This window comes from Gigantopelta aegis, chromosome 3, assembly GCF_016097555.1.
Source record: "Gigantopelta aegis isolate Gae_Host chromosome 3, Gae_host_genome, whole genome shotgun sequence".
In the NCBI taxonomy this organism is placed as follows: domain Eukaryota; kingdom Metazoa; phylum Mollusca; class Gastropoda; order Neomphalida; family Peltospiridae; genus Gigantopelta; species Gigantopelta aegis.
In genome coordinates this window covers 42,943,409-42,962,491 of record NC_054701.1, presented here as the reverse complement: position 1 = coordinate 42,962,491, position 19,083 = coordinate 42,943,409, and the positions used below count along the sequence as shown (strand labels likewise).

General features: G+C 37.1%; 1 protein-coding gene across 1 annotated transcript in view; it reads left to right on the top strand.

Moving 5' to 3' along the window:
- The first annotated feature begins 14,603 nt into the window (after positions 1-14,603).
- The window catches only part of LOC121390365, a 40,455-nt gene continuing 35,975 nt past the window's right edge, over positions 14,604-19,083 (top strand). The window contains exon 1 of the mRNA XM_041522164.1: positions 14,604-14,952. Within this exon, the coding sequence (XP_041378098.1) occupies positions 14,821-14,952 (132 nt within the window). The 5' untranslated portion in view covers positions 14,604-14,820. The remainder of the gene's footprint in view (positions 14,953-19,083) is intronic.

The window sequence follows — 19,083 nt, the reverse complement described above, 5'->3', positions numbered from 1 at the left end:
GCCCTATGTAACCTACTGTCACGGGGATTCTATAATACCCGTAACTGAATAAAACACGATTGTCCAAATATCTCTCCTAACTGTATATCTATTAGATCTCTCTGTAACGGGCAGTTATATACCCGCGTTGGCTCGTCTAGGTATGATCAGAGATACGATCTTATATAAAGTATATATTATTATAGCACGTTTAGTTCACTAGAAAACACAACAAAAACACAATACACTTTGGACTCTGTATTAACCTACGCTGACAAATGTACAGCCGCAGTAGTTAATTAATAACAACAATAATAACAACCCAGAACTGATCACTTAATTAGTTAATCTCTAGGTGTCTAGTTTACACAATATGCTAATCACTTCACCGTGACACAACACCCGCACGTGTGATAAATTGAGAAACGCTTCTAGGGGAACTTAATTAATAAAGGAATTACAACACTATTCCTAACTGGTTAATTTTTAATTAACCCTCACTACTCATTCAGTAACCTTGTAACACAGAATTAATACTGGTACCTATCACAATAAAGACAATAACCTACAGTTTACCTAGGTCTTCTAGGATGACCGGCTAAGCTTTATATTACCAAATACTCGTATAATGTTAGAACAAAAAGTCTACGATTTACTTCGTCAGATGACCGAAGACACTGTCTAAAGAATATTGGTATAATACAGTATTAAAATATTTAAAAGTCACATCAATCACATCAAGGTTATACAACAGAGCAGAAATAAAATATTTACCAAAGTCCAACCGGACTAACGTTCCCCCGGGATACCTTCCTATCGTTCTGTCCTTTTTGCTTCTCTAAAACACTAGCTAACTATTATAAATCGAAATATCGCCTGGGGGTAAATCGCGGCACGGAATCTTATCATCTGATATTCCACCTCTCCCAGAGTCGGTATATTTCTCTCTGATCGTCAGTCTGGCTGTCGCCATTCCGCGAGCAATCCCCTGGCCATAAACAGCACTACCGGAGATATTACGTAACTACTAGCCACATGGCCTCCACACCTGCTCTGGGTGTGTATTAGGCGTACCGATCGAAGACCGTCGCGCAGAAGTATTACGTAACAACTTGCCCACCTGGATAAGTGCAATTTGGAACTGCACACGGCCTTCTAAAACAATTAATATCGCCACAGGCGAAAACAAAATTAAGAGCATGTACCGTCACACCTACTATACAGTAATACAGCTGATTATTTCCACTAGTCCAGACCAATAATTCACTGTGTAATTGGTGCCAGATGGTGACAATGTCGTTGTATGAGTTCGTAAAAACAGTAGGAGCTGGATGTAGCCCAGTGGTAAAGCGCTTGCTCGATGCGTGGTCGGTCTGGGATCGATTCCCGTCGGTGAGCCCATTGGGCTATTTCTCGTGCCAGCCAATGCACCACGACAGGTATATCAAAGGCCGTGGTATGTACTACCCTGTCTGTGGGATGGTGAATACAAAAGATGCTTAGATCCCTTGCTGCTAATCGAAAAGAGTAGCCCATGAAGTGGCGACAGTTTGTTTTCTCTCTCAATATCTACGTGGCCCCTAACCATATGTCTGACGCCACATAACCGTAAATAAAATGTGTTGAGTGCATCGTTAAATAAAACATTTCTTTCTTTATAGGAGCACTTAAAAACAGTAGAGGTTGGACGTAACCCAGTGGTAAAGCGCTCGTCTGGTGCGTGATCGGGCTAGAATCGATCCCCGTCAGTGGATCCATTGTACTATTTCTTGTTCCAACCAGTACGCTACAACAGGTGTAACAAAGGCTGTGGTATATACTATCCTGCATGTGAGATATGCATATAAAAGATCCCTTACTGCTAAAGCAACCTACTATCCCACGGAGAGGCGGCAGCGGGTTTCCACTCTAACTATATCTGTTATCCTTAATCATATTATATCCGACGCCATATATCCATAGTTAAAATGTGTTGAGTACGTTGTTAAATAAAACATTTCTTTACTTAAAAATAGTAAGCAAGTTTGTACAAGTTTCGATTCCACCTTCAATATATTTTGAAATTCTTACATGTTGACTTTTAATAAAAATTCTAATATAATATTATACTGATGGAAAGAAATAAGGGAACACATCAAATTGTAGACCAAATTTAATTCACTACTAGCGTAGTAATGTCTGTATTTCGTACCAAATTGTAATGTGGGAATGAACGTCTGTAGTGCTGAATGTGCTGGCTATATGTTCCCAGTCAACTTCTGACAATATGAATATATATTTTATGCAGTTATTGTTTGGTGTTGCTATCTGTGTGATCCTTTATTTCTTTTCATCAGTATACTTACGTATGATATTTATATACTCTAACTTTTAATATGTTTGTGATATTTATACTTTGCACAGCTCTTTACACAGTTTTATTTTATATTAATGTTGATCATCTATTCTACCACAACTTTGAAAAATACTCGATTCTGAGACTGATTGGTCAATTACTTTAAATTAGCTCTATTAAATCTTCGTTGACCTACCTCTAATTTGATTAGCCCCCTTTACTGGCATAGGAATATGAATCTGTGTTTGACATTGAAATTCTAATGGAAATTTTTGATTCAGAAATAGGAATTCACCCCGAATGGTTTGCGGACGATATGGGGGTAGATTGAAGAGGAAAAGAATGCCTACAGTATAACAGAAGAAAATAAAGAAAGTTAGAACACAAATTGTATTTTTTACAAGTTCAGTGTAAATTTAGTGTTCCTTGGTCTTTTCTCTGCATTGCAATGTTTAGTTTATTTATGTTGAAGTAATTAAATTTCGTAATTAAATTGTTCCATTCCCGTTCAATTGTAACTCGTGTGTCTTCAATCGTATATCAATCGGTTTCGCTTGTCATGTATCTGAGTAATTTCAGAGTGGTTCTTTTAAACTTGAAAGGAAAAGCCACGCGGTCTTGGTATAAGTTAAAACAAAGCAAACACATCAGTACAAACAATCAGCTTTGAGTTAAAATGTACCATGCAAAATCACTGAACCATTTCATTTCATTTCAATTTATTTCCGTGCTTATATCCAATTAAGGTTTATGCATGCTGTCCTGGGCACACACATCAGTTATCTGGGCTGTCTGTCCAGGACATTGGGTTAGTTGTTAGTGGTTCGTTGTTAGTTGGAAAGAAGGTGATATAGTGGTCTTACACCTACCCACTGAGTCGCTAAAACTCGCTTTGAGTGGGAGCCGGTACCGGGCTGCGAACCCTGTACCTAAAAGCCTTATGTCCGGTGAATGTATGTCAGAAATAGTAGCTAGGGATCTTTTATATGTACCACCCAACAGTCAGGATAGCATATACCATAGCCTTTGATACTCCAATCATGGTGCACTGGCTGGAATGAGAAATAGCCCAATGGGCCCAACGACGGGGAACGATTCCAGACCGACCGCACATCAGGCGCGCGCCTTACCCACTGGGCTACGTCCCGTAAGTCCAACGCTAAAGCTCATCACAAAGAAAACTTCCATAACTCTGCACTTAAATAATACAAAATAGCTCGTTTACTATCCTGTATGTAAATCTGAACGACAAAAACCGTTATTTACTATCGAGACCGTATCTCTGCACAATGTAGAGTCGAATGGATATTTGGCAAAATAGTGGTTGATTTCATGAATCTCTATCTAGTGCCTCGTCTATAGGAGGACAGACATTCTTGAACAGATCCTTTACTGGATAATACTTCCTTCTTCAACCGGCACACAGGTTACTAAATCAAAACTAGCATAGGACAGAGTTCATTGGAATAAATACAGCTGTGATGACGTGCACTCATGAATCACTGTCAAAACACCGGTGGCAACCTTCGTCAGTATTGCCAATACAGCTGTTAAGTCCGTCACTTCCTGATTATGAAAAAACAAACGTGCCAGAGTTTCACCAAAGCGAAGAAAACATATGCTCACGTTCAACATATGGAATAGCATCGGCCGCCATTTTGGTCAATGATGCATCATATTTAGTAGATATAGCCTCCAAATATCTACCATAAAACGTTTTGATTGCCCTCAGCATAAGCATACGGGCTCAATTGTTTTTATATAAAAAAAAAAAAATTAATATTCACAGAATCCCTGTTACAAAAGGACCTGTCCCCAACCAAGGTGAAATTAAAGGACAGGTGGACAACATGACCGTGACTGATTACAAATAACAGGTGTTCAATAAATGCTAAAGTGAGCACTTAAAACTAAAATAACTTGAGAAATAGCTCTTAGACTGTAATAAACAAAAAATCCAGATTATACAACGTTTGAAAACAACTTTTACTGTCATTACAAGATAATTTTGTTTGGATGCTGTTTTGTTTTGGTAACCCTGACATGACATGTAGCCTACTAAACTTTGATGAAAGTTAGCAGAACTGCAAAATGAAGTTGAAAAACGAATACAGCAATAATGTAATTATTATTGCGTGTACAGTATAATTGACGAAAGGGTGCAACTCAAGTATACAGATACTCATTGACATTGAAATAAAACTATCCCTGGTTGAGTAAGTTTATAGGAGTAATCGGAGTAGAAAATTATAAAAAGGAAAAAAAAAAGGACAAAAAAAGAAAAAGACCAATATCCTTCATATTTTTTTCAATTTATTTTCATGCTTACATCCAATTAAATTTCCAACACGCTGTCCTGGATACACACCTCGGCTATCTGGACTGTCTGTCCAGGACAGTGGGTTAGTTCACATTCACGCACACACATACACACACAGATTGTCATCCAGCTCAATATGTGTAATGTAAGTGTGAAATGTTGGTTCAGCACTAATTAAAATGTCTGTACATTGTTTAACATAGCCCATTTTGTTTCAAATTTGTTTTGTAAGCTTTTACTATATGTAATACATTTGTTTCTCAATTACATATCTATCTTGCAAAGTATGTTTAAAAATTTTAATTTAGGAATATTGTTTTGTTATTCTACATCTATAAATAAAAAATCTAGCTATTAACAAAAACAGATAAAATATTTTATCTATTGTAATGTTGTTTTTTACTCCCAATAAAATTAATTCGGCATCAAGAGACACATTATGAATAGGAGTGCAATTGTCCATTAGAAACTGGAGAATGTCATTCCAGAACTTTTTATCTGGGATGCATTCCCAGAATAAACGTGAAATAGTCTCTGGAGTGCCCTTGCAAAATGAACAAAGACTACTGTCAGCCTGGCATAATAGTGAAACACATGTACTTATGGATCGAAAACCATTTATATTAAAAACAATTAAGCAAGCAAAGGAATTATTTTCGTAAGTGACATATTTGATGAACAAGTTGATATTTTGTCTTATGATAAATTTACAAATATATATCATACAACAACAAATTTCGTATACTATATTTCACTGATAAAAGCAGTAAAATCATGTATAAAAAATTTAGATGTTTTGAAAGAAAGAAAGAAATGTTTTATTTAACTACGCACTCAACACATTTTATTTACGGTTATAAAGCGTCAGACATATGGTTAAGGACCACAAAGATTTTGAGAGGAAACCCGCTGTCGCCACTTCATGGGCTACTCTTTCCGATTAGCAGCAAGGGATCTTTTATTTGCGTTTCCCACAGGCAGGATAGCACAAACCATGGCCTTTGTTGAACCAGTTATGGATCACTGGTCGGTGCAAGTGGTTTACACCTACCCATTGAGCCTTGCGGAGCACTCACTCAGGGTTTGGAGTTGGTATCTGGATTGAAAATCCCATGCCTCGACTGGGATCCGAACCCAGTACCTACCAGCCTGTTGACCGATGGCCTAACCACGAGGCCATCGAGGCCGGTGTGTTTTGAAAGATGACAATTTCATAACAATCAATGGCGTAGGAAGGTGCCAAAAAGTGGGGGACACACTTTTATATTTACACACTTTTACACTATTATAAAGCAAATATAATGCAAAATATAAACTAAAACTATTGTTAAAAAGCCAAAGAGGATGCAAAGATACGTACTATCTAAGAAACTTCGAATCAGTAACGTCAAAATCATAAACTAAATGTACACGCGAATCAAGGATTTATTTTTACACCAAGTGATTGGGAACAATACTATTTGCTACCTTTTCAATGCGTGAATGATTCAACTTGATTATGGTTCCAATACAGATTAGTTCAAAGAAGTTTAGCTACTAATACATTTTACATATCATTCGTTACGTCGATTCGAATATGTGCAATTAATGTAGTAATTATCCTGAAACCATATCACATTTATTCGTAGAGTGCAATGATGTCAAAAACTTGGGATGCACTACAAGCCTGGCTACTAACTGAGACTGCGAATATAATTACTTTTAATAAAAATAATATCATGTTTGGTTTCATATATCATGAACAAGAAAACTTTCTTAATTAGCTAATTATTAATATAAAATACTATGTTTACTGTACAAAAATACATTAAAAAATGTTTAGAAATCACTGCCATTAAAATATATATTGCAAAAAATATTTGAAATAGAAAGATATATTCTATTTAAAAATTGCCATTATGAAAAATTTAATAAAGAATGGGCCCCGTGGCTCAATCTCTTTAACGACTGATATAGATGCAGTAAATATATATATGTGTGTGTGTGTGTGTGTGTGTGTGTGTGTGTGTGTGTGTGTGTGTGTGTGTGTGTGTATGTATGTATGTATCTATCTATCTATCTATCTATCTATGTATCCATCAAATGTATCAAGGTCTTAAATCAATGATTGCCGTAAATAACCAGCAATCTACTTTATTCCCATGTAACAACGGTATCCGTCAAGGTGAAAATGTATCCCCTATTCTATTCTCCCCGTATTTGAATGATTTAGAAGATTATTTATCTAGCCATGGATGTGAAGGGGTTTTCCCTACAACAGACAACCAAGATCACCCAATAGATATTGCTTTACACATGCTTTGCTTGTTATATGCAGACGATACTGCCCTATTATCAACCACTGCAGCAGACCTGCCACACACCTTAAATATGTTTTATCAATATTGCAATAAATGGAAACTTAAAATAAACGGTAACAAAACGAAAATATTGATTTTTAACGGTAACAATAGAGATTATAAACACAATTTTAAGATTGGAAATAATACATTAGAAAATGTGAAAGAATACAAATACTTAGGAATTACTTTTACAAAATTCAACAACTTTCGAGTTACTAAGAATAGACTTAAACAACAGGCTACCAAGGCCATCAACCGAATGTAAACTTAAAATGTTTGACTCAATGGTTCTGCCAGTTTTATTATATGGATGCGAAATATGGGGATATGAAAAAGTTGATATATTTAATTCTGTACAAATAAACTTTCTAAGACACATCATACCTGTTAAGAACGCCACACCAATATTTATGCTTTATGGAGAGTTAGAGAGAACGCCTGTCGAGTTAACTATATATAGAAGAATGGTATGTTACTGGGCGCATCTGATATCAGGAAACCAATTAAAATTGTCTACTCTTTTATACAAAATTATGTTAAATGACCACCTTATTAACGGAACTAACTATAACTGGATTAATACTGTTACAAACACACTGAATAACTTGGGAATGGGTGATATCTGGATAAGACAATCTTTCATATCAGTAAATTGTCTCTCACAACAAATTAAACAAAGACAATGCGATCAGTATTTACAAACATGGAAAAATAACATATCTCTGTCATCGAGAGGCACCACTTACCGATTATACAAAGAACAACTATTTTTCGAAAGCTATATTAATAAACTACCAGAAAAACTGTGGACAACACTCTTAAAATTTAGAACGTCTAACCATTACCTACCCGTTGAAATTGGACGTTGGAATAACATACTCATAGAAGATAGAATTTGTACATTATGTAATGTACTGGACATTGGCGACAAGTTCCATTATCTTTTTATTTGCCATTTTTTCTATAATTCAAGAGTCCAGTTGCTACACCCATATTATTATACGCGACCAAGTACTTATAAATTTAGAGAACTAATGGAGAATAAACGAATTAGTACCCTAAAGAAATTAGCATATTTCATAAATATAATAACTAATGAATTCAAACGCCCTTGACTACAAACACCATCAAAACCAAACATATTTAACAAAATATTATCACTATCCACTGCACCATACACAAGTTTAACAATCTATTCGTTTATAAGTACTTGGATACCCGTATATCTGTATCAAATATCTGTATTGTATTATTACATAATATATTGATGTGCGTGATTGAATGTGTTTGTGTATGTGTTTGTGAATGTATTGTAATTAATGTATTTACTGTCAACCATCTTGTCACCTGTATATAACAAAATGTTTAAGTATATATTCCTCCTATGCCGTTGTGACCCGAGTGTAAATAAAGTATTGTCTTGTCTTCTTCTCCGAGAACCTCACGCAGAGTTGCTTGAAGCATCAGCCAATGAAACGACAGCATTACGGGATTTCGTTGATGACGTAATACACGGGTTTGTTTTGTTTTTATCAAAAATTAACTGCGAATGGCCTTTGATGAGCTTGTCAATGTTGGTAAAGAGGTTGAGACATTTTCCAGTTGAAAGTGTCAAGAAGTGAAAGAGTCCGACACTGAACCGGAGCCGTCAGAGGCCATGCAGTGCCCAAGATGCCATTAAAACATACAATTTTCGTTTTGTAGAAGGGAATCAACATTCTGACGTATCATGTTTATAAATATATAAAATATTTGATAATTGCTTTTCTGGTTGTTATTTTTATTTTATTTTATTTTTGTTACTGTCTGTTAGTTTTATTTAAAACATGTCATTCTGTTAACATTTAGCAACTTCAAACAAAATATGTTTGACAGTAAACCCACTATACTGCCAACTCGATATAACGCCAAAATTGCATTGGTACATTAGTTGGCGTTAAATCGAGGTTATATTGTGCACGATTACTTGATCCATACTATATACAGGTCTAGTTCTTTGTTAGAAAATTTCGCCAAATTATGTATCGAACTTAATTTTTTTTAAGAAACCCAGTTATTTTCTAACAAAATATCAATAATTTTACCAAATTAAAATATCATTTGCCAATGGTGTTTGAAATTGGTGAATTTGGCAAGTGCCAGAGCTAGTCCTGCTATATAATATTAAAATTAAATTATCAGTTGATTATATAAGGACAAAATACATAAAGAAATTTGATGCAATTGCAAAGCAATACGTTACAAAAATTAAATGAATATGATTTTTATTATCACAATGAATAAGTGACATATTTAAAACTATTTATATGAAGGACTGATTTAACATCCTCACTCTGTATCTGTATTCAGGTGAAATTAGTTTTGTTGCTCATGTCAGTATTTATTTATACTTGTTAAACAATAGATATATTCACAAACTCCAGATTAAACATCTATATCCCCATGGTATATAATTTTACAGGGTAAGATGTTACCGAACGTTCTGGGGATCACTGAGATCACTGAGATCGGAATATCTGTATGAGACAATTTTCACAAATTTGAACGAAGAAGAAGAAGAAGTTACCGGACAATTCATAATTTGAGGTAAATTCTGTCAGAACACGATCCCACAGCACTCGAAATAATTTGCTAACAATTGGTCAAGCATCGCATTTTCACGTTAGGATAAAAGGACAAGTATTTATTTTGAACACTGTTAATCACTGGCTATTGGATGTCAAACTTGGTCATATTGACAGTCAGAGGAAATCTGTCATGGGGCACTGCATGGGACAGCATATAAAATGGTCTACCTATAGGATGCAGTACTTGGACTAAAGCAGTTCTATGTTTTGTCCGGGTGGGTCGGGGTATCAAACAAACAACTGGCAAATCGGTTAGAATTATTTGAACACCTGTTGTATTCACCAGGATCTATACCCTACAATTTAATAACTATTTAATATATTTTTTTCTTTTCTTCATGTACACATTAATTCCATCATCTAAACGGGAGGAACATTTAACCGTTAACATTTCCCCACACCATTTAACCGTTAACATTTCCCCACACCATTTAACCGTTAACATTTCCCCACACCATTTAACCGTTAACATTTCCCCACACAATCTATTATGGATTTTTATGATCTATTGTCATATTGGTATAACCAAACTTATAAACGTTCCATTATAATCCTCCGTTGGAACATTACTAATACTAATTGCCTTGAATTAAACAATGTACCAATTTAGTCATTCTGTATTATTTCACTTAGTATTTAATAAACACTTTTTGGACTATACATTCAAGTGTGTTAGTTGTTAACAAATGAGTGCCTTTTATGTAATATCTTCAGTGCTATAAAAACATGTTTAAAGTGATTGTTAACACAAACATCGATTTTCTGTTTTAGGTACAAATGTGGAAAATGTGCAATTATGGATATCGCACAATATGTAGCTACGGCTTCTTCGATGTCTGGTCGCTTAAAAGTTGGAATATAGAAAGCTAGGAATGTTCAAGCACAAGATGGAGGAAAGTTCTAATGGATTTGATATCACTCAATCACACAGCGTGGTCATCAGTTTGTCAGTGTTCCCTGAAATAACAAGCAATGTAACCTACATGATTAATACAAAATATTTTATATATACATACATGCTTTTGTGTCCATTAGTCACATTTATTTTGTTTCTAAGATGATAAATGATAATTTTGTATGTTGTTGAAAATGTCTACACATGGCTGGACGTAGCCCAGTGGTAAAATCGCTCGCTTAATGCGCGGTCGGTTTGAGATCAATCCCCGTCAGGCCCATTGGGCTATTTTTCATTCCAGCCAGTGTACCACGACTGGTATATCTACGGCCGTGGTATATGTTATTCTGTCTGTGAATAATGCATATAAAAGACCCCTTGCTACTAATGGAAACATGTGGCCGGTTTCCTCTCTAAGACTATATGTAAAAATTACCAAATGTTTGACATCCATTAGTCGATTAATAATCAGTGTGCTCTAGTGTTGTTTCAATAAACAAAAACATACTTTTAATTGATTTTGAAAATGATATAGTAATTTTCAAGTGTCCTAAATATGGGTTGCACATTTTCGTATGTGTGTGTATTGTGTGTGGGGAGGGGGTACAAGCCAGAGATAAGTTGCTCAAAACACACTCGTAAACAGTCGCTCACGAAAACTCGTTTAGTGTTCTCCGTCTATTATACCGCGGTTTATTGAGAAATGTGTTGTGTAGGAATGCAAGCTTTTAAAAAATATTTTATTGATATACAGTACCATGTGACCACTAAACGGCGTTAATTTTCCCCGTCTTAGCTTTGTGTATTCCCTTGTTTCCATCATTATCCGATTTTTGTTCATTGATGTTTGTTTTAACGAATATAATGCTGTATTTATTCCCACAAGAGACCGTTATATAGCAACTTTCGCTCATTGATGTACGATTAAAAAATCACTAGGTCTCTCGTGGAAACTTGCTATGACATGTACTCTGTCTCCCCCTCTGTCTCTCTCTGTCTGTCTCTCTCTGTCTGTCTCTCTCTCTCTCTCTCTCTCTCTCTCTCTCTCTCTCTCTCTCTCTCTCTCTCTCTCTCTCTTTCTCGCGCGCGCGCGCATACGACACACACACACACACCTCGCACACACACACACACACACGTGTCGGATGAATCTCGTTATATATATATATATATATATATATATATATATATATATATATATATATATGCACACACGCACACAGTCACACACACATGTATTCGCACACACACGCATGTATATGCACACACACGCACACACATACACACACACACATGTATACGCACACACGAACACACACACATATTATACACAGAAATTTGTATACACATAGATTCCCACAAAACATATTACAAATGTCTTTACGAAGACACTGCGTATACTTATTAATTTCCACTGCATCTATACTTATTATTTTTATATACTAACATATGGCTGACTTCCATATGTTGCACAAACCCTTATTAGGCTGTATGTATAAGTAACTTAGATTCAGAAGATGATAGCAACTTGGGGGGAGGGGAAAAGCAGCAGCTACATCTTAATTCAGATTTTCAACTAAAGTGAATCAGGGCCGTACCCTGATCGAAACCCCGGGGGGGGGGGGGGGGGGGGCACTATTTTTTATAAACAAATGAAACACTATACAAATTAAACCTTGAGATGTGTATGCTATTTTCTGGACTAAAAACAAAGAAAAAAAGTGTACGGCCCTGGTGAATTCACTTGAGTATCCCGTCACCCCCCCCCCCCCCCCCCCCCCCACCCACACCCCTCCTTCCGATGACTAAATGTCAGGGCCGTAGCTAGGATTGTTTGTTTGTGAGGGCAACTGAGTAGTTAATAGTCTAAAATTCCTTAAACAGTTAAGAAGAGAATTTTCTTTAAGTTACGATAATGCTTTCCGGCTTTTTTTTCTGCCCCCCCCCCCCCCCCCCTTGCCCAGCAAAGGGTGAGATGGACACATGCCAGGTGGAGAACTGTTTTGTTGTCGGATGAATCTCGTTTTCTCCTGTCATGTGCTGATAGACGCACACGTGTCTAAAGACGTCGAGGGGAACGTTATGCTCCAAACTGCGTGCAACAAGTTGACCGTTTTGGTGGTGGCAGTTTCATGGTATAGGCAGGAATCCATCATGGTGGTAGTGGCGGCTCTTGTGCATGTGGCAGGTGCATTGACGGGCATCAGATATCGAGACGAGATCCTGCAGCATCACGTCATTCCGCACATGAATATCAACGGTGGAATGTTTCAGCATGACAATGCCAGACCACATGTTGCACGTGTTAGCCAGGAGTTTCTGCAGCGCCACAGCGTCCAGACATTACCTTGGCCTACCCGTTCGCCGGATTTAAAACCAATAGGACATCTATGGGATGCACTGGATCAGCGTGTGCGCCGGAGGAATCCACCACCCCAGATATTTCCACAACTTCTTACGGCACTGCAGCATGAGTGGCAGAACATTCCACAACGTGTTGTGCAACGTTTGATTGCTTCCATGCATCGCCGTTGTCAAGCTGGCATCAGGGCTCGTGATGGTCATAACCGATACTGACATTTTGCCCACCCCTATGTCACAGGTGGAGCATGTACAAAGTAATCCCCTTCCCATGGCGTCTTGATCTTTGGTTGCTTGTATCATGTCTACCAGGGTTGTTGTTTTAAAAAAATGTTTTATTAAACTTTGAAAATCAATGTCAAGTTTCTTTTTTTGAAGAGTATATATAACATTTGTTCTAAATCGTAGTTTGTGGATAATAGATAAATTATAACATTCGCAGTACTGACAAACGAAATTTATTAAACTAGTTTGGGAATTGTTTTATACACTGGCTCTTGCTCGGGGAATAAAATAATTCCCAACTCGTTTCATAAATTCCGTATAGCACCACAACTCATGCAATAATCTCTACATATAACGCATGTTACTTGTTATATAGTGTACTATTGAATATTGTAGTTGCCCTTTTTAAACTTTGGATTTCACCCAGAATATTGTAGGTGCCCTTTTTAAACGTTACAACTTACACACCACCATGAATATTGTAGGTACGCCTTTTAAAAGTTACAACTTAAATCCCATCCTGAATACCCGAGTACCCATTTTAAATGTTACACCCCACATTGAATTGTATAGTTAGTTACCCTTTTTATATATTGCACTCCTTCCTGAAACGTGCTGGGTTTCGTTAAACATATATTCTTCATTCATTCATTTTACTTATTTTCGTGTTTCTATCCATTAAAATTATAACTCACAAAATTTAGGAGGGGGCCGAGCCCCTGCCCCCCCCCCCCCCGATCCGCCTCTGAGGTTGTAGTGGTCTTACGTACACCTACCCATATATTCTATTCCTTCCTGAAAACAGTTCTGCATCTGTTCCTATCGGGTCAAACACAACCCTCCCTCATCACCCCTAAACTATAACCCTGCACACCTATAGACCGGCCTCGGTGGCGTCGTGGTTAGGCCATCAGTCTACAGGCTGGTAGGAACTGGGTTCGGATCCCAGTCGAGGAGTGGGATTTTTAATCCAGATACCGACTCCAAACCCTGAGTGAGTGCTCCGCAAGGCTCAGTGGGTAGGTGTAAACCACTTGCACCGACCAGTGATCCATAACTGGTTCAACAAAGGCCATGGTTTGTGCTATCCTGCCTGTGGGAAGCGCAAATAAAAGATCCCTTGCTGCTAATTGGAAAGAGTAGCCCATGTAGTGGCGACAGCGGGTTTCCTCTCAAAATCTGTGTGGTCCTTAACCATATGTCTGACGCCATATAACCGTAAATAAAATGTGTTGAGTGGGTCGTTAAATAAAACATTTTTTTCTTTCTGTACGCCTATAGATACGCCCAACCGTCAACAATGTTGTAACGTTAACGTTACTGTCACACCAAACCTATACACCCAACAACTACATGTGCGTGACACGGTTTGAGCAGTAGGCCTGTTTGCTCCAGTTACCAACAATAATCTATATCTGACCTATTTCTCCACAGACACCGCCTTGTCAAAGGGACGTAACCAATAGATAGGTTGATTGAGTTTATGACATAAAAAAAAGACAGTGACTTACGCTGGCGCTCGCTGATGAACGTTGTTGATCAGTTGGAATTCCCGGACCATGTTGACAGTTGGGAATATGTCACACGCTTGCAGTGGAAGTGGCCATCTGTTTTGTCATTTGTGCATATCTTCAGTCGCAGATCGATTTCAATAATCAGCCATGGATTTACGAAGATAATTATTATTGTCGGTGTTTCGTTTTGATCTAAAGCACAGCAGTGAGTGAAAACTGAACATGGCCAAATGGGGGAGTTTGAAATACGTGTGTTGTGTGTTTGTACTTTTTGGTGGTGTCTTACCAGTATTGTGCCAAATTCCAGGTAGAGCGATTATCAACGAATCATGCTTCAACGATTGCAGTGGAAAGGTATGTTCATTCATTCATTCCCCCTCCCCCTCTCTCTCTCTCTCTCTCTCTCTCTCTCTCTCTCTCTCTCTCTCTCTCTCTCTCTCTCTCTCTCTCACCAGTCGTTTTATTTTGTTTGTTATTTTTCTCTTTTATTTTATTTCTATCTTTATTTCTCTCATTGGTAGTTTTTTCTCTCTCTCAGTTGAGTGCTTGCTTGAGGTGCTTGCATTGCAGGATCGAACCACCTCAGGGAATCCATTTAGCTGATTGGGTTTTTCTCGTTCCAATCAATGCACCACAACTGGACAAAGGCTGTGGTATGTGTTTTGCTGTCTGTGGGAAAGCACATATAAAAGATCCCTTGCTACATTAGAAATAAATGTAGCAGGTTTCCTCTGATGACTACGAGTCAGAATTACTAAATGTTTGACATTTAGTAGCTGATGATTAATTAATTAATGTGTTCCATTGATGTCATTAAACAACACAAACTTTTCTCTCTTCATAATTTTATTTCTTTTTAATAATTTTATCTTATTTTCTCCTCTCTCTCCCTCACTCTCTCTCTCTCTCTCTCTCTCTCTCTCTCTCTCTCTCTCTCTCTCTCTCTCTCTCTCTCTCTCTCTCTCTCTTCCGCCCCCCACCATGCTGGTCATTTTCTTTCTCTCTGTTTATCACCATGTCTCTACTCACAATTTATAAAATAAAATAAAAACATATAGTTGTTACATTTGAAAACTATATTAAAAAATGCAGTGTCATAAATATATTTATAATTTCATTTCTTTGTAAAGACGTAGGATTCATCTTTTATGGCTTTTTTTTTTGTTAATAATCTAATTAGTATCATTTATACCAGCATATATTGTGTTTGTGTTTTCTTGCCTTAGCTTACCAAGTAGATGTGTAGGGTCATAGCAGTTTGTTTTAACAAATTATGTACAAGCAAAGAGTGATGATTTCCACGAATATGGTGGGGATTGGGGAAGGGGGACAGGTCCAGGCAACGTACATGCTGTAGGTTTTTTTCTTCATGTTTTTTCTTTTTTTTCTTTTTTGTGTGTGTGGTTTTTTAAAAATAATTTATTCATGAATTCGGGGATAATCTACTGTGATTTAGACGTGGATCCAGAAAAGGGTACTGAGGTGTGCACCACCTTGAAGTTCCCCAAAAAATCCAGTGTAGCAAATGGATACAATGAATTAATTTGTGTTTAGTGGGGAACATGTAATATTTTCATCGGCATGGTGTTTCTAGAAAGTAATATCATATATATACCAATTTTATTTTAATTTGGCAAAACAATATGGTATTGTAATTTATATTTTGTTGGAAAATAGCTCTAAGTTTTGCATTTTTTAGATAATTTGGCGAAATTTTCTGATCACCCAGAGCTAGCCCTGTACATTATATATGAGCATTTCCATTTGTCATCACATATATATATATATATTGATATTTCTATTTACATTTAGTTTTATTGGCGATGCATGCAAGTATGTAGAATTTGTAATCAGACTTTATATATTTCCCACCCTTATAAAAACCGAAGGCTGTCTAATTTGCTCAGATTTTGTGAAAACATTTTTGAGTGAGTAGAATGTTACCTTTTGTTTGACTTCTGAATTTAATTACAATCATATGTGAACATATGATTGTATTCCACATTCTCTGACAGTGTCCACCCACAAAGCATTATCAGAAGATGGACACAAGGTGACCCACAAGTTATCAAGTAGATATAAAAAGGTGGTGAAATAGTTTAGTATGGTTTGGTTTATCTTATGTCCAGGGTGGGATGTAGACCTAGGCCCATATTTTCGAAACAATCTTAGCCAATTGGAATCATAAATCCATCGTAAGCTATGACGTCACTATGGCGTGTTCTGTATTGATGTCAGAAACTACGATGGTTTTACGATTTCGTAGTGCTAAGATTGCTTCAAAAATCCCTAGCCGAGCACTGTGTTATCAAAATATACTAAATAGAGAATAATAGATTGTTATAAAAGATAACGCACAATGTTCTCACCAACGGGGGTGTAAGAATACCGGTTATACACAAGTTAATTGGTCCAGTTCTATTGAGTGGGAACCTTGCTGGATCAGCTCCACCAAAGGGTTTTTGATGTTGTCACATCCATTACAGCAGTTAACCTATAGTTACTGCTGTGGACAATGCAGTAGCTTTTACCACACACACACATATATATATATATATATATATATATATATATATATATATATTAAATATTAAATATTAAATAATTCCAGACATCAGTAGTTCAATAAAACGATGAAGAACTACTGAAGTCTGGAATTATTTAATATTTAATATTACTGCTCCTGACAAGATGAGCGCTCTTTGTAAAGCCATTCATCAAAGTTAAATTTATATATATATATATATATATATATATATATATATATATATATATATATATATATATATATATATATTAAATTGTCCCATTTATAATTGTAGTGTCTTTTATCTACTAAATATGATGCATCACTGACCAAAAATGATGACTAATGCTTTTTCATGTTTTGAACTTGTGCATAATTTTTCATCTCTTTGGTGAAAATCTTGCACATTTTTCCATTGTTTTAGATCAGTAACAATGGTGGGGCAGGATAAGCTTACCTTTCAGGAACACATGGTATCTGTTTGCCCATCCTTCAAGGCTTCAAGGGACTATATCATGAGTTTCCAGCCCTAGCAAGACTTCTGATTGCCCCCCCCCCCCCCCCCCCCCAACACAAATAAATACACATAGTTCTTTTTCCTGTTTATAAAACACTATCTTACCATAACGTTGGATCCATTGAACTGATTGGGGTTTTTTCTTGTTCCAACCAGTGCACCACTGGTCAAAGGCCATGGTATGTGCTTTCTTGTCTGTAAAATCCCTTGCTGCATTATGAAAAAATGTAGCAGTTTTCTCTGATGTGTCAGACTTATCAAATGTTTGACGTCCAATAGCCAATGATTAATTAATCAATGTGCTCTCATGGTGTCGTTAAACAAACAAAAAACATCCCTCAGACAGGATATCACATACCATGATAGTACATAACAATGCCTTTGTAAAACCAGCTGTGGGGCACTCTCACTAACCAACTAACAACTAACAACTAACCCACTGTCCTGGACAGACAGCCCAGATAGCTGAGGTGTGTGCCTGGGACAGCGTGCTTGAACTTTAATCAGATATAAGCACAGAAATAAGTTGAAATGTGGAGCACTGGCTGGAATTGAGAAATGAGCTCAGTGGGCCCACCGATGTGGATCAATCGTAGATTGACTGCATATCAAGTGAAAGCCTTTTAACACTGGGTTATGTCCCGCCTGTGATCCCTGTGATCCAATAGGAGCCAACCTGTTGTATATGTGTCTTACAAAGAGGTAGCCCTCTTATCAGGTTCACTGACCAGGCAGCCTTTGACAGAAGGTGTAGTCTTTGATAAAGTCTCTCTTTTCTCATTTCTGAAATTGATTCGTGCCCTAGATAGAGCAACAGGGTCAGAGCAACAGGTTCAGGACGTAGTCTAGTGGTAAAGCACTTGCCCGATGTTACTGTCAATCTAGGAATAATCCATGCAGGACTACTTCATCATTTCTTATCTGTTCTGTGTTTTCTTCTTATTTAAGGAAGCGGTGGGGGTGGGGTAATTTCTCAAGGTGGGTGGAACATTTCAAGCTTGTATGTAATAAAACAAACCCATAACAACCTTTATGGTGAAAACTTCTTCTTTTTTCATAATACCTTTTACGTACAGTCTGGACAGATATTCAGTTCCTAACATACCCTTTTGGAATTCATTCTGGAGTGTCTCTTGCTGAGGAGGACCTGTTTCTGTTAGTTTTAAGTCACTATGTAACAGTCCTCATTAGGCACTGTTGGCCTTGGGGGGGGTGGGGGGAGAGTAAAGCCCAGTGGTAAAGTGCTCGCTTGATGCGCGGTCAGTTTGGGATCGATTCCCGTCAGTGAGCCCATTGGGTTATTTCTCATTCCATCCAGGGCACCACGACTGGTATATCAAAGGCCATGGTATGTGTTATCCTGTCTGTGGGATGGTGCATATAAAAGATCCCTTGGTGCTAATCGAAAAGAGTAGCCCATGAAGTGGCGACAGCGGGTTTC